Raw genomic sequence first — 16,039 nt, 5'->3', positions numbered from 1 at the left:
AACCATACCAGGCTTGGCACAGCAGTCCTGGGTTATACAAGGGGTCAGTTATAGTAAAATCTAAAACATGGTATTGCAGACCTTTTCTTCTTTACACACACATTTATCCTTCAGATTCTTTTTCATAGAAATAGGAACAGGCTAGATGTTTCTAAATGCTAGGAGTTGAAAGTGGTTGAGACTTCAGATTTTGAAGACAGATTCCCTGGTTTGGAATACTGGTGGTGCTGCTTACCAAGCCTTTAACCAGGTCACTTAGGGTTTCTGTGCCTCAGTTTCCTGCTCTACAAACTATCATTCTACTATTAATAATTGAGCCAGAGTTCCTATCGCAGAATTATGATAAAGATTAAGCAAAATATTTTAACAACCAGAAGAGGACCTGACATGCCATAAATATATTATTATTTTTTACTTCTGTGAGCCAAAGGAATGTCAACAGAAATCAGAACATAACACTGAGTAAGTTTATCATGAACTTTTATTAACAACTTAATACAAGACTGTACATTGTAGGTGCTGAAATCAATCCACTTCTGAAAACTGAAAAACCAGCATTTCTATACCACTTTAGGTTTTGGTTATAAGTGCCACCTTCTACAGCAAAATCACATAGTATAACCAAACAATTTAAGAACAGGAAAAAGAAAATGTTCCACTGGAATGGAGAGATTATTTATGTACAAACAGCTGAGGATCATTTCTAGCTTAAGTGATTCACTACACTCTGGAATGTTCAGTTCCCTCTTCTACAGTCCTACAACCAGACATACAGCAACTAAGAACTTGGCCACAGGTCCTGCCTACAGACACTCATTCACATGAAAAACAACAACAAAAAATATTTATATAAATAAGTCAATTAAACTTCACAAAAACTAAAGCAACACAAGAAAAAAATCCAGTAAAAAAACTGTACAATATTGGTCAGTCTTTTATATCTGAAAAAATGTGTAACATAAAAAAAAAGTTCTTTAATGTATACAAGTCTTTTCAATCAGTGTTAGCTGGAGTGAAAACTTGAAGACTCGGACTCGGTTGAAACAGAAGAATGTCCTCCCCGCTTTCCTTTGGAAAGGATCTTGAGGCTGGACCCTCTGCTCACAGAGGTGAGTGCATGCTGGGCAGAGGTTTTAAATTTGGCTCCAAGGAAGGCGTAGAGGATGGGGTTCAGGCAACAGTGGAAAAAGGCTAGGGCCTCAGTGATGGAAATCCACTTGTGCACAGTGCTCTCAAATTCACATCCTTGCTTGATGATTTCCAGGAGGATGAAAGAGTCAATGCTGATCCCAATGTAGTAGGGCAGCCAGCAGGCAAAGAAAGCCAGGATGAGGATAACTGTGGTCTTGAGGGCCTTGCGCTTCTGGTAGCCCTTCGAGTGGGACAGCTTGGAGATGATGATGCAGTAGCAGGACAGGATGACGATGCCTGGCAGAATAAGGCCAACCATGATGTGTTGAAATTGGAACACCACCAACCACGAGTCGTTGGGATAGAAGCGGTCACAGATATACCTCCCATCTGCCTCCCTGACGTTGGCAAAGATGAAATCGGGAATGGTCAACAGGAGAGCAGGTATCCAGACGCCCACATAGACCACCTTTTCAGCCAATAGCTTCCTTGGCCTCTGACTGTTGGTGGCATGGACAATAGCCAAGTACCGGTCCAGACTGATGAAGGCCAGGATGAGGACACTGCTATAGAGGTTGACTGTGTAGATGACATGGACTGCCTTGCACAGGAACTTTCCGAAGTACCAATTTGCCACAGCATCAACTGCCCAGAAGGGAAGCGTGAGGACAAAGAGGAGGTCTGCCACAGACAGATGCAGTCTGTACTTGTCTGTCATGCTTCTCAGTTTCTTCTGGTAACCCATGACCAGGATGACCAATCCATTGCCCACTATGCCAGTCAAAAAGATGATGGAGTAGACCGTGGGCAGAAAGATACGGTTGAAATGGGCATTTTCCTCGCGGAAGCAGGGTTCCTTCATGGAGTCATAGTCGCCTGAGCCCAAGTCATCTTCTGTGTAGTTATCTGAAGGGTATATCTGCAAAAGAGGCAAGGGAATGGATATTAACTTTCAAGTACAGCGGGCATTCTCCAAGTTCAAAAAAATCTTTCTGCGATTTTTAAAAGTAATTTATAAAACCCAACTCATCCCAGCCTTCTTCAGTACATTCTGCTCCCAATGAAGTAGTGAGGGAAGAGCCCAAGAGAATTATAGACTCCTACAGCCCTCCTCCCCATCTTTCCCCAGAGTCATTTCATTATAGCTGTCTTTAGTAGAACCATTTAGAAAATTCTTTGTTTAGAACAAAAGGGCACTGAGATTCTGACGGTTTCAAAGTCACTTCTTTGCTAACTATTCTACCCCGCCCACTAGGGGGAAGAAAAAAACCTTGGGAGGAAAAATACCAAAACAAAACACAAAGAGGCCCCTCCTAGGCTGCCCAGAATGGGGGGGGGTAGCGTGGGAGGGGGCAGATGAGGAGTGGGAATAGAAACCCCTGTTGGGGAGTGGGCTTAATTTTCTATATGAAGATTCACCAGGATAGGGAAAAGGGGAGGAAGGAGCATGGGGGAGTCCCCAAAACTTTCTCCTAAGGCGCAAAACACTGTCTTTCCCTCGCTTGTCTGAACACAAATCATTCTGTACTTATAGCAACGCGTAGTGGGGAAGGAGAATACGGCCGTAAACGAAGTCTTTATTGCTTGGGGTATTGAACAGGGGTGTTAGAGGAGGATACCGCCCCCCACACATGCCCGCAGCTGGTGCTCCTCAGGGGCAGGGGTGTCTCTACCTGTTTATCTCTTGGCGCGTTTAGGACGTTAGGGAGTGCAGCATTTTAATGGGAGGGGAAGGTCACGGGGTCTGCACTCATGGTCCTCGCCCCAAGTTTCATTTCCTCACTCTCCCGGATCGCTTCCCACCCCGCCACTGACCCAGTAAATGGGGTCGGAGGTCTGCAGCTAGAAGCCTCCAGGCGGAGGGCGCACCTAGGGCCGGGTGGTCCAACTCCGGACCTCCGCGGCTGCCCACCACGCCCACGCCCACCACCAGCCGCTGCAAGCGCCCAGGGTTCCGCCCGGCAGCTCGCCAAGTTCAGTCCTACAGGGTGCTGGGGAGAGAATGGGCGGCTCCTCCGTAAACGCCTTTGAATTGCGCGCCGCTGGGGGAAACGAAAAGCCTTCCTGGTAAGGGGTTTTCAAAAGTCTCCAGGAAACCACTAACGGTTAAACAGCGCAATTGGGATCGGTGAGAGCTAAACGGTCTCCCCACTTGCACCTGCCGGTCTGCGCCGCAACTACCCGCAGGCCGGGTGCCCTCCCAAGTCCTCATTCCACCCCAGTCCCCGCGGGGCACACCTCTGGGTCCCGCTGCACCGTGACTGCTTAATACTCCTCCCTCTGGGCTATCCCAAACTACGGAACCCCGGGGTCCACTCGCTGCGCTTCCGATGCCCGCGAGGTCTCTCCCTCAATCCTAAGGCGCACCGGCGGCTCCGGGCCACCTCCCTGCTGTGGCCAATTCTCAGAACTCTCTCAGGCAAGCAGCACCTTGGGTCCGCCCGCCCTTCCCACCCTCTGCTCACTATGCGGGGGTACTGATACAGCTCCTCGGGAGGCGCAGAGTTCCGCGAACACGCGCCTAGGCTCAAGAGTGGTCCCCTGGAGACTTTGCCTGAAATTAACCAGGGGCGCAGCCTCGCTCTGGGAACTCAGATCCCGCGCACCGCCCTCCACCTCTCAATTCAGATAATTCACTCCCCAAAAAACCCCTCCTCCTCCCCGGCGGGAGAGACTCTTGGTCTGAGCTCGCGGGCAGCGCGCACGCCTTCTTCGCACTTGTGCACAGAATGTTCTTATGTTTGCAAACAGCATGCAAGCACAGCGCGCGCCGCAGGACTCAAGGGAGAGACATGCAGCCACCGAAAAGGTCCTTCCAGTTTTTTCTCCTCTGTTTTACAGAGTGAAGGACTGCACTCCTACCCCTCTCCGCCAGTGTAACCAACCGCACGAAAACTCCTTTCCATGCTCCTCTCCCGGGTACTGGCACCTCCCATGTTCTGGTCGGTTATGCCCACTCGGAGGGGTTGCGCTCTAAGTTTACGTGTTTGTACGTTTAAGAAAAAGCAGGTTGAAACTGGACTTACACGGAACCCGTCCATGGTAACTGCTCGCTCTCCAGCCGCAGTGGCTACCGGAGCACCCAAGTCGTCAGGATCACCTTGCTACCTGCTGCCGCAGACAACGGACTGAAGTTTCTGGCTGAGGCTGGACTTTTATAAAAACACGCTCGGCGGGCGGCGCATGCGCCGTGCGGGTGCGCGGGCGGGGCAGGGAAAAGGGAAGGCGGGGTGGGGCAGAGGGAGCAGACGTGGGGGAGGAAGGCTCGAGGGAGGGGTGGAGGTAAGCGCTCCAGCAGTCCCAGGGAGGTTAATTGGGGTAAACCCGGGAATCCCCTGAGCGGCTGCTGATAGTTGGAGGTTACCTTGTGAGTCTTGGGCTGTGGAGGGCATCCCAGAGGCGTTCCGCAACTTGGGAAAGCTGGATGCGCCTGAAAGGAGGTGGGAAGCGCGGGCGACCAACGCGTCCTGTGTGGCGCATCCATCCTTGCTCACGTGGATGGAATTGCAGACCCGGGAATGCTACAAATGGAGACATTGAGGTCCGGAGTAGAGTAGTGATGTGCCAGAATGACCCAACTAGTAGGCGGCAATGCTGGAAGTGGGTCCAGCATCTGACTCCATTCCCCGGCGCTTTCGGCAGATGCAGTCCGTTCAGACAATAAAATGACTCTTCAGAGCACAGGCACATCCACAGTAATAGTACCAGCATCAGGTACACATAATAAGGAAACACTTTCAGGAGAGGGTAGGATTATTTGGCATAATTAGGGAGGGAGACCGTGATAGAGAAGTAGGTGCGTATTTCCGGGCAACCAATTAGTGAATAGTACTTTAAAAAAATACTTAAGTATAAGAGAAATTTAGCGAATAGTACTTTTGGTAACAGATCACGAGGTAGACAGAATCACTCATTCATTTTCACAACAGCCTGTGGGTGTTACCATCACGGCGATGCATTTAGTCATTTAGATATTTACGGGTGGGGGGGGGGGGGCAATATGTGCGACTCACTGGTCTAGAGTCTGGACATACAGCCCTGAACCAGAGGATAAGGCCCCCATGCGGAGGAAACAGAGAGCTGACTAGCGGAGATGAAATGCCGGTTTTGGCCCGGGATTCCTAGCCGGGCTTAAACCAAGATCTGGCCCCGTGTCCAGTGTCTTCCACGACTCAGTGTGGAAGACAATTGTCCGCAGGGATATTAGAAAATAGGATGAAGGTTGGGCCGGGTGGGGCGGGGTGAGGCTAGACGGTTAAAAGAGTCCCCTATAGACTGGGGTTTGCAGTGAACGCCCAAACAGGGCTTTCCATCCTCGCGCCGGTTCCCGCCGGCGCGAGCCTGGGTGGGGCGGGGAACGATTGAGGGGCGGGGCCAAGAACTAGTGCGACCGCTGGCGGGGTGACCGCACCAGCGACAGCGGGGGACCGAGATGTGAGCGTTAACCGGCGAAAGCGATGAATGCGCGCCCCAGCCCGATCCCAAAAAAAGACTTGCCCAGACTGGATCTAGAACACCAACCCCTTCACTTCAGATAAAACCTTTCAGTCTGGAGGTATTCCAGAGATGGTCCAGGGGCTGGGAACCTTTCTACAGAGCTTAATTTTCTTCGATCGGCACCCCTTCCCTAATGTTTGCTGGTGAAGGTACTCATCTACTGAAAGCTGATGTTAGGGTCAGGAGGTGGGACTCTTAGGAACTACTAATTTAGGACAGAATGATGACTAGATGAAATTATGCCGTAATACTACATTATGTAGAGTAAAAATTGGGATCCTCTCGTTTTCACATCCTACGGTTAGGAGGCAATATTGAAGGACCAGAATTTTAGACAGTTTCCACGATTTGCTTTTCACAAAGCTCAGTAGTGGCAGAATCATTATGTTTTGACCCAGAATGTCAGCTGCATTGGACCTCAAAATTCTTCTCTTCATTATGGTGGAAACCTGACACGTGGAATCTCCCAAACCTGTCCCAAAAGGGAAGAGAGGATAAATCCAGAGTAAAATGGTTTGCACAATAAATATTTGTTGATTGCAGACAAAAGAAAGGTTTTTCTTTATCTGTGGACTACTTTAGATCCTTTTAGGTATATCTGCTAAGGGGAACAAGATAAGAGAACAATGAAATGCTATTCAGTGACTGTCAAAGTAAGCAAAATTTTTCTTTTCGAAGATAATATCTGGATATTAAGATAAGAGCAGCTATTTCTCCCTTGTGGCTTGGAGAATGTGGACTGAACATCCTTTCTGGAGAGCACATTGTAGTCAGCAGAAACTTAGAACTGTAATTCCGCCTATAGAAACATCCCGAAGAAAGAGAAGTTTGCCGCAAAGGTATTCATGGAGGCATTTATGCACTGAAATATCTGAACGCCCTAAACGTCCATAAGTGGAACAGTAGAGAAGATTTTGGTATATCCATATGTGGAATTCCATACGGCCCTTGTCAACGATGTTTGTGAAGAAGATTTTCTAATGACATGGGAAAATGCTTATGAAACATTAGGTGTGAAAAGTAGGACTCAGAACTATGTATATAGTGTGAACTCAGTTATGTTAAAATATGTGCTCGAAAAAGATGGGAAGGAAAACAAAAAAACATTTCTTAAGATTTTATTTTTATGGGGTACCTGAGGGGCTCAGTCGGTTGGGTGTCTCTCTGCCTTTGGCTCAGGTTGTGATCCCAGGGTCCTGGGACTGCGCCCCATGCGTGGGTCCCTGCGTAGTGGGGAGCTTGCTTCTCCCTCTCCGCTCCCCCTGCTTGTGCATATGCTGTTGTTCTCCCTCTGTCAAATAAATGAATAGAATCTTGGGGAAAAAAAAAAGATTTAATTTACTTATTTGAGAGAGAGATAGAGAGGGGGAGGGACAGAGAGACAAGAAGACTCCCTGCTGAATGGGGAGCTTGACTTGGGACTGGATCCCAGGACCCTGAGATCATGACCTGAGCCAAAGTCACTTAACTGAGCCACTTAGGCATCCCCCAAACCAAAATGTTTATAGGAGTTTTCACTGGGTGAGAATTATATTTGATTTTTTATTTTCTTTCTTGCATTTTTCTGTGCTTTCCAAATTTTCTGTAATAGGCATGAAACATTTTCATATTCAGAAAAAAGCCAGTGTTAAAAATGCTTCTCTTATCATACCTTTCCACTTCCTAAAGTATTCACTAGATAGGACGACTTTTTCCCTAATAGTCCTCCTTTTCTCTAAGGAATGGCCTTTCCTTATTTTCCCTTGGGCCAAACCTACCTAAACGACTTTTCCAACTACTTTAAGATGTTCTTAAAAAGAAAACAAAGCAAAAAACTCAAATATCTGTTGAGTGCTTGTGATGTGTAGCTGACCTCTTATAACCCCTTCAACCACTCCATAAGGCATGTGACACCTCTAGACCCCCGGTAAGAAAACTGACGTCCAGAGAGGGCAAGGAACGTGGTGGAGATCACACAGGGAGGATCTGCACCCAGTCTGTCTGGCTCCAAAGCCCAGACTCTCTCCACTCTTCACAATGTCTTCTTTCTCTAATGGCTGCTATTCACCCTCTGAAAGCTCCCTCCTCTGAAAGGTCACTTGGCATCCACTTACATACTGCTTTGAGTGGCATCTCTTGGGATGTTATTCCATTTTTAAGTGAGTGTATGTCTTCTCCTCTTCCTCAAATATTCTGGGTTCCTTAAAGTGAATGCTCAGATAGATATCCTCTATGCAGCTAGCCCACTGATGAACAAATAATGGGCTCCCTGATCGTTTACTGAAGCTTTATTGAATGAATTAATGACTTTCCTGTGTGGTTCTGGCAACCGAGCGAGGTTAAGGGGCTGTCAGGGCTTTGGCAGGGTCCCCAAGTTCTCAGGCTGGCTTGAGCCCAGGGAATAACTAGCCTTGGCCATGCTTTGGAGGGGATGCTTGCAAATCCAGTGACATAGTGGCAAGCATTCTGCCACCTCCTGTTGCTCGGTCTGCAGCTGGTTGATTTGTGTGTAAGTGTGTTTGCGTGTGTGTATCTGTGTGTGTGTGTCCCCAGAGAGGTTCAAAGCCAGTCAGGCAGAAACCTTAGGGACAGACCTCTTCCTGATGGTGGGTGGTAGGAGGCAGCAACCTCACAGGCCTTCTGAATGCACCAAGTCCCCTGTTCCATCGCTGGCTCCTCCCCTGTCTTTTTCAAAGGAAAACTGCCACTTTTGCTTCTGAAAGAGAAAAAGAATACAAACTTCATTGATAGCAGTAGGGGATAATTCAAGAGACAAAGTTAATGTTTTCCTGACTGATAAAAAAACACAAAAACACAGGAGACTACTTCCCAATGGGCATGTAATTCTACCAGAGGGTTACAAATGTCAAAGACAGTGCTATCAAATGTCAACAATTTCCAAGCCGGTGTTACGGGGAAGAAATGGTTCCTTACCCCACTGCAGCCAGCCCACTCCTCTTTTCTCAACTCCGTATGTCTCTAATGCTTACAGGTGGAAAATGACTTTGGGAAAGAAACCAAATTTAGGGAAAGTATTACTGGTTTTCTGAGTACCATTTTTATCTTACATCTAAGTCATATTTTGAATTTCTAAAAGGTCTGACTTCACTGAAGTCAGATTATTAGTGATTTCTACAGAAGCTTTGCTGCCATCAAGAACAGTCCACAAAATTTCCTATACAGAGAGAAAAACTAGAATGGTAAACAAATACAGTTTAGAGTCAGCCTGGTAAGTCATTTTAACAAAGCAGCCACTTAATTAACAATGCAATGATCATTACTTGACTAGTTAGTTCCACTGCCAGGAAATGCATTGCTTTCAAAGTTTGTTGTGCTCCTGTGGCAGGTTCACTGTGGCTTTGTGGATCTGAAGAACAACAGACCCAGTGCTGTTGCCTCAAAAATTATGGTGTCAAGCTGGGAAAGAGGGCACGACTTTAGGAAATAATTGAGTGAGCAAACTCTGTTCTCCATGGAAAAGGCTTGTCATTGTTTTCCTTAAACCAGTAATTTACTGGCGGTGACCTCAGGGAACTATATAACCAGAGGAAGTGCCTACAGTTCTGTGGACGGTCTGGTCTCTCTAAAGAGAGCTATGCATCCCATGGCAGAGCCAGGGGACAGCCAGAAATGTGGTGATCTGATCCCCCACACAGATGGGCTTTGAGATCTCACTGAGATCATTCTACCAAGAGTTATTAACAGAATGATAGGGTGGAAATTATGTGTGTGTGTGTGTGGGGGGGTGTAGAGGGAGATCCCTGCAACGTTCATGTGAGAGGAATTTTCTAAATCCAAAGCCATGATGGTGCCTTTGGAGCTACTTACAGTTATAAGGCACAAGTGACAAGCTCTGCAGATATTGTGAATAAATGAGGCCCCATAGGGAGTGGTGGGGACTGTGGAGAACTGGGGAGTCCAAAGAGGGATAGCCACCACCCTTGACTGCCCTATGTGGGAATTTGGGCCATGTCTTCCTATTGCTAAAGAGAAGATGAAAGTCCTAATTTTTTAAGGTGAAATCTCTTGACTTTAAAATGCTGATTCAAAACACGCAAGCAAGCAAACAAAAATTCTATGAACTTCCAGTTTACGCTGGCTGAAGTTATGATACTAGGAATCAAAAGAAAGATGGGGAAGTTGGGGGACCCAAAAGGATGGAACAGGTACATAAAAGGCAGCAATAGAAATAGCCAGAACTCTCCACAGAATTCTTTTAGGATAGCCCTGTGCCATAATTTGCCCACTCTGAGAGTGGAAGTTAATCACTTTGGATTTCCTGAGTTGGTCCTTCCTTGCAGCTCTCAGCTGTCCTCAGATTAATATCTGGGCCCCTGAAGGCAACGAACCCATTCCACTATGGTTCTGTTGTATTCCCTCAAACTTTTCCCCATCCTCGGGCTCTTAGCCTTCACAGTTACCTCAGTGTGTGAGCACTAGGCTATTATTTCTTTTAGATTTGTAGGACAACATCATTCAAGAAGAGGAACATTCCTCCCTCTTCTCTTTAAACAGTGCCGATAGTAGAAAGAAGGATCACCCACTGAATAGAATAGCCTTAGTGGGTCAGAGCATGGGACTTTGGAGCTTGAATGCTGACTCTCCATGTGTCTTCCGGCTCCACATTCAGGGACATCACGTGGGTAGCTGAGCAAGTGTATCTCTAATATATTTCCTTAGCTATAATAGCCAGGTAGTAGTAACATTTCACTTTTTGGGTTGTTGGGTGTATTAAATATGACAATGCATATAAAGTTTATAGCACAGTGTGGGACCCATTGTAATGCTCAATAAACATTGCTTGTTATTAATGTAGGTTCGTATCTCGGCTGCTGTAATGTCATGTCAGTGGAGGGCTCCGATTATCTAGGCAAATGCATTTCTCCCCTATTACCCACAGAAGTGAGGTGAAGGGAAATGGAATCTTAAATAAAGTGTGAAATGTTCTTACTTCTAATTGTGGGGCAGAAGAAAGACTTACGTGGTGGGGAAGGAAAGAGAAGTAATAAAGTTTCTCAAATGTGCCTTGAAAGCCCTCTCCTATAGTTGCAAAGACTCCGATTCAGGGTTGGAAGGGATCTTTGAGCCCATTCAGTCTCCATTCCAAGGAGCAACTTCCACAATGGTATGGAAAACTCCCACCTCTAAGGACTCTCTGGAATGGGCAGCCCATTCCTCAGAAAGAGGGCTTATACAGGGCTGGGTGAACCGGAGCACTAGATAGTCCTTTGCTCCAGGAACCTGCCTCCCCTATTTTCTTTCCTCTAGGTCTAATTTAACTTGAGCTTGTCTGGATGAGATGCCTTGAGAGAAAGCCAAGGAGAGCGGCAGCCAAAACCATCCCCAGGCTAAAGCAAAACCTGCCCTTCCAGAGACACTTTTTTCTACAGCCACAAGGATGAGTCTAATGAGAGCGCTCTTTGTTCCATTAGCAAATTTGAGAGCGGAATTGGACCAGGTTAGGGTTTCTTTTCATAAAGGAAATTATCTTCAAACATGGAAGATTTGGGGGATTAAATGACTCAAAAGATTAGTGCTAGACTTTTTAAGGCCTCCCGAGACTTTCAGATGTACTTGCCTGGAGAGAAAATGTGGGGAGGCAGCAGCTTCGGAAGCAGGCTAATAAAGAGAAAGATTAACCCCATCTTTGCCTGGCGTTACATTAGGGGAAACCAGGTTAAAATGAAGGCTTAAAAAATTGTCTGAAGATTCACTCTTAAATGGAATTCTTTTCTGCAGGTGCTGAGGGGTACCTGGAGAAGACGTTCCTTTATCATCCAATTACCCCTCATACTCTTTCCAACCCAAAACATAGGGCTTTTCCTGGAATGTCTATAAATGGGGGATGGCTTTGTGTTGGAGCAGTTTCTTTTCAAACAGAGGAAATGAAACCGTTTCAGACTCATTTAAATATACCAAGGTGGCGTGTTTCAGGTTTTCTTCCTTGTTTTTCTACTCCTTTATTCCAGTTAATAACAAGTTGTGGGATCATCCTCCAAGGAACATTTACTCAAACCCAGCTTGCTGAGTGCAGCCGTCCATGGCCTTACACGTCTTTGAGAGCCCAGGTGGGGCAGCCCCTCAGAGGGAGCAGGCTTCGAATATCCCTTGTCTGCCGGTCTGCCACCCTTGTCCCTTTATGGTTTGGAAATCGGCTCACGTGCTGATAGTTTATGGCTGGTTTGGGGGCGGAAAACAATGACCTCCACAGCAAAGATAAAGCTTTATCTTTGATGAAAGTGGGAGGGCATCCAGCTCCATCTTCAAGCTTCTCCCCAAACTGATTAAATTAAGCTCCTCAAGACTGAAGACGATTTGTTCTCTGTCAGGTAGATTTTCACTTCAGGGGTAGTGGGCTGGTGACCAGTTATTTTTTTAGAGGGATTTTTCCTCTCTTTCACGCCACCCCATATGGGGTGTGCTCAGGTTTTTGCCATAAATTGGCCGTTTGCCACTCTAAAAAAGAACCATCATGGCCTTCAACCACAGCCCCTACCCCAACCCCTTTCTCTTTAATCACACACACACACACACACACACACACAGGCACTCACACATGCCATCATAATCAATCATCCCACAAACCCAAGTCCTCGGCTGTTTCTGGATGTTTTGATGTCCCAGCAGCTCCTGCTTTCTCTCTTCTCTGTCCTATGTCTGCTCTGTGCCCTAGCCTTGGTTCCAGTACGGGGGTGGTCCACTCTGGAATTGTCATGAATTTCTATCTGGGCTTCTGTTTAAGTGTTTGGGTGTGCAGGGTCCCCAGACTGGTCTAGAAACTGAGAAGAGGTCCCTGGTTTCCTGGTAGGTAAAGACCTCCTCTGTCCTCGTATGCTAAACATAAACATTTAATTGGCCCTCATTTCTGACAGGTTCCATAAGAAACCTCCAACTTCTTCCTTGAAAGTATGAATGTAAAGAAGCTATTTCTTCTTGCATTCTCCCCAGACAAGTTTTGTTGAACTTTACCTATTTTCTGTGGTTTGTATTGTGAAAACAAACCTTTCCCCCCAAAATCTGAAAAAATACATAATTATGTTTTTTCCAACTGTATGCTCTATTTTTTTTCCCTTGAAAATCTTTGCTTTACCCCCACCTTGAGTCACAGAGAACCACTTAAATTGGTCTGATCTTCTGACCTGTTGTCTGTGGTCTCTGGCCCCACGCCTTGTGTCCCCTGTGAACAGAATGAGCTGTTTTGAATAAATTCTGCAGAAGAAAGAGCTGAAAATGCAGGAGTGTGAGGCCTCCACAAGAATAGAGAACTGGCAAAAATAAGCCAATACAAAATCAGAGTTTCTCCCATACCTACCTGCTGTCCCGCTTTGTTATGTAAGTATAAACAGTTCTCCTCTTTTCTCCTGAGAGTAAAGGATGTGGGTTTTACTATGCAGCTCTCCCTTCCCTGTGTTGCCAGGGGCAGATGTGTATAGATGAATGTCTGTGATTTATCACTGGCCAGTGTTGTGAGTCCCCTAATCTCTGGTCTTGAGTCCTCTTCCAAAGGACTTGAGTCCTCTTCCAGAACTTTCACAGAAGCTGAGGCAGCCGCGGAATTTCAGGTGTGCCCGTTTAGTGAGGGACAGCCCTATCTTTCAGAGAGGAATCTGGAGGGTCCTTTGGGTGCTGCTACTCTGCCCGCCCCCCCCCCCCAAGAGACCTGGCTTGTAAAGGTGAAGATTGTATAGAGCTAAAAGAATTCTTCCCATAGAACCATCTGTGCAAGGACATGGAAGTGTAAAGCAGTAGGCTGTGTTCTGGAAACAGTTTCCCTGAATGTGACCTGGCATTAAGGGAGTAATAGAAAGGAGAGTGACTACTGCACGAGATGACTAAGATGAGGAGCTCTGGGGCGCTGGGTGGCTCAGTTGTTAAGCGTCTCCCTTCAGCTCAGGTCATGATCCCAGGGTCCTAGGATTGAGCCTTGTCTTGGGCTCTCTGTTCAGTAGGAAGCCTGCATCTCCCTCTCCCATTCCCTCTGCTTGTGTTCCTTCTCTCACTATCTCTGTCAAATAAATAAAAATCTTAAAAAAAAAAAAAAAAAAAAAAAAAAGATGAGGAGCTTTGCAGACTCTGAAGTGCCAGACACCTATCAGGGAGTTTTGTTAACTATCTTGCAGGATTGATATGATATCACACAAAGTAATCTATAGGCCAACTTTTAAAGTGGAACATCATTAATTCAGAGTTAACTATTAGAGAGATAAGATGTTTTACATAAATTTGAATGAAGTGTAAGATGAAGGTGAATTTCTATTCGTAAATCACAGGGACCTGGTTTCAACCTGAAGGCCCTAGTCCGACTGTGAGATTTGGGCTATAAGGAAACAATGGAATCTGGCAGTGGGATCAAATCAGGGTTGGTGTTAAGTCCTCTCAGGGTGCAAGCAAGTGTTCTTGGTTCTTCTTCCCTGTGAATCTGGAACACTCACTCTCCCACTACCCGGGATCTCTCCAAAAGCATTTTATTTAATTTTTTCGATTTCTGTTTTGGACCTGCCTTCTCCTCCCTTAATGGATTCTCTTCCAGCTCTTCCTGGCCCCTTCTGAGCTCTTCTCTTTTTACTTCTTTTACTCTTCAGTCCCTTCCTCTCTCCCTGCCCACCACCCCCACCCTTCCTTCTTTCTGCGAACTATTTTGAATGCCTGCCATGTGCAGAGCTCTGCCAGGCACTGAGACACAGCTCTTAGTCTCCAGACATGTAAGGGCAGCATGGGAGATGATAAGGAACAAGGACAACTAGAATCCAAGCTGGAGCAGGACGGACAGGACACGCAGAGTAGAAACAAGGTGTAGCAGGGAAGGATGAAGTCTTTTACACAGCAGGATGTATTTGGCAAATAAGTAGGATTTTGATGTGGAGAGAACTGGGGGGGAAGGAGGACATTCGGAGTGAAATAAGAAAGCAGGAATAAAATGTTGGAGCCAGCAACAGGGATCAGCTAGTTTGATTGGACTATAGTTGGAGTTCTTTCTGGGGAGGTACATTGAAACTAGAACAGAGATGTTTTATAGGCAAGGGGAATAGGTCTGGACTGTATTCTGTCAAGTAAAATGAAAGCCATAAAGATTTTGAGTCGGAATATAATATGACCAAAGTTATGCTCTAAAAGAACTAGTGTTAAATAGAGTGTAGAATGGGTTAAAAGAAGGAAACAGGTGGATGGAGCAGACAAACCTATTTGGATAGCTTGGGCAGGGGACTGTAAAGGTCTGGGCCAACTGGGGAATGGTGGGAGGCTGATAAATAGAAGAGATTTTGAGGAACTAGCATCATGTGCTCATTGATATGGTGGAAGAAGAGGAGGAGGTCAGGGTGACTGGAATTTCAGCTTAGATATGATAAAGAGAGGTCAGGGAGAGGCTATCTGGGAGGGTAGGTGATGCTTTTTGGAAAAAGTCTGGGTGTTTTTGGAAAAAGCCTTGTTGTCTTACCAATACCTACATCTGGCTTGTGGGCTAATGATGCCCTGTCACTGATGTCACTGGGGTGACTTCATCTATTTGCACCTCTTGAAAAGATACCCAACAGAAGTGGCAAAACTTGACAGACAAGACAAAAAAAAAAAAAGAGATACGGGTAGATTTCAAGATCCTTCCATTAGATGTCTAAGTTTTCTGTCTAGATATGATTTGGAGTTGATTTTCTGGGGTAGGACACTATGTCAGATAAAAACACATCGATACATGGTTTATTGAACATCACTTAGAGGTGGTGCTATAGAAGAGGCAGAAGGAAAGGATGCAGCTGTCTGAAGAGACTTAAGGTTCAAATCAACATCTGCACTATAGTAACCATTCACATACAGATGTTCATAACTTTTATGGTCACAAATGAATTCTACAGAAAACAAGAAGGTGCTGGCACCTGCCCTCCTCACACCTGCAGTATCAGACTCACCAGGAATGGAGCACAGTAGTTCAGAGGAAGGAGCCATTTCAATGCAGGGTGCCTGGAAAGCTTTGCAAAAGAGTTGGAATCTCATGGGGAGTCCACAGTACCACTACGCATTCACCTCCTGATTGGGCACATAGTTTGGAGTCCTACCCAAGACAGTTGGAGTTAAAATCATTTCAGGGATCTTTAGCTACAAAAATAACTTTAGCAGAACATTGAAAATAACTTGCTCTACATATATGCCTTTACTTGTAAATTGTGCCACAGTCATTTTTAAGGAAGATAGGAGCTTTTGCTTCCAGTCCTTTATTTTACTCTAATAGTTGCTTTGTTGAATATTCTGGTCTACCCTCTGGCATCCAACTTTGTTCTCAGAGTGTGGCTCATGGCTGCAGGTAGAGTTTATTCTCAGATTCAATTTTTCCTTTCTTCTTGATCTTAGATGACTTTCCTCACCCTTTGGCTACTCACTGGTATCTCATTTCAAACACTGTTAGTCTAGCATTGAATTCTTCAAGTGATATTTACTATTC

General features: G+C 46.0%; 1 protein-coding gene across 1 annotated transcript; it reads right to left on the bottom strand.

Moving 5' to 3' along the window:
* Positions 1 to 463: 463 nt before the first annotated feature.
* CXCR4 (C-X-C motif chemokine receptor 4) lies at positions 464 to 4,280 on the bottom strand. Its single transcript, XM_032353825.1, has 2 exons — positions 4,158 to 4,280; positions 464 to 2,050 (listed from the first exon to the last, which is right to left on the bottom strand). Exons 1-2 carry the CDS (start codon positions 4,170 to 4,172, stop codon positions 1,004 to 1,006), a joined length of 1,062 nt encoding a protein of 353 aa, XP_032209716.1. The 5' UTR covers positions 4,173 to 4,280; the 3' UTR covers positions 464 to 1,003.
* Positions 4,281 to 16,039: the final 11,759 nt, after the last annotated feature.

Source organism: Mustela erminea, chromosome 8 (genome assembly GCF_009829155.1).
Source record: "Mustela erminea isolate mMusErm1 chromosome 8, mMusErm1.Pri, whole genome shotgun sequence".
Lineage (NCBI taxonomy): Eukaryota > Metazoa > Chordata > Mammalia > Carnivora > Mustelidae > Mustela > Mustela erminea.
The sequence above is the reverse complement of the archived record's forward strand: the minus strand, read 5'-3'. Positions and strand labels throughout refer to the sequence as shown.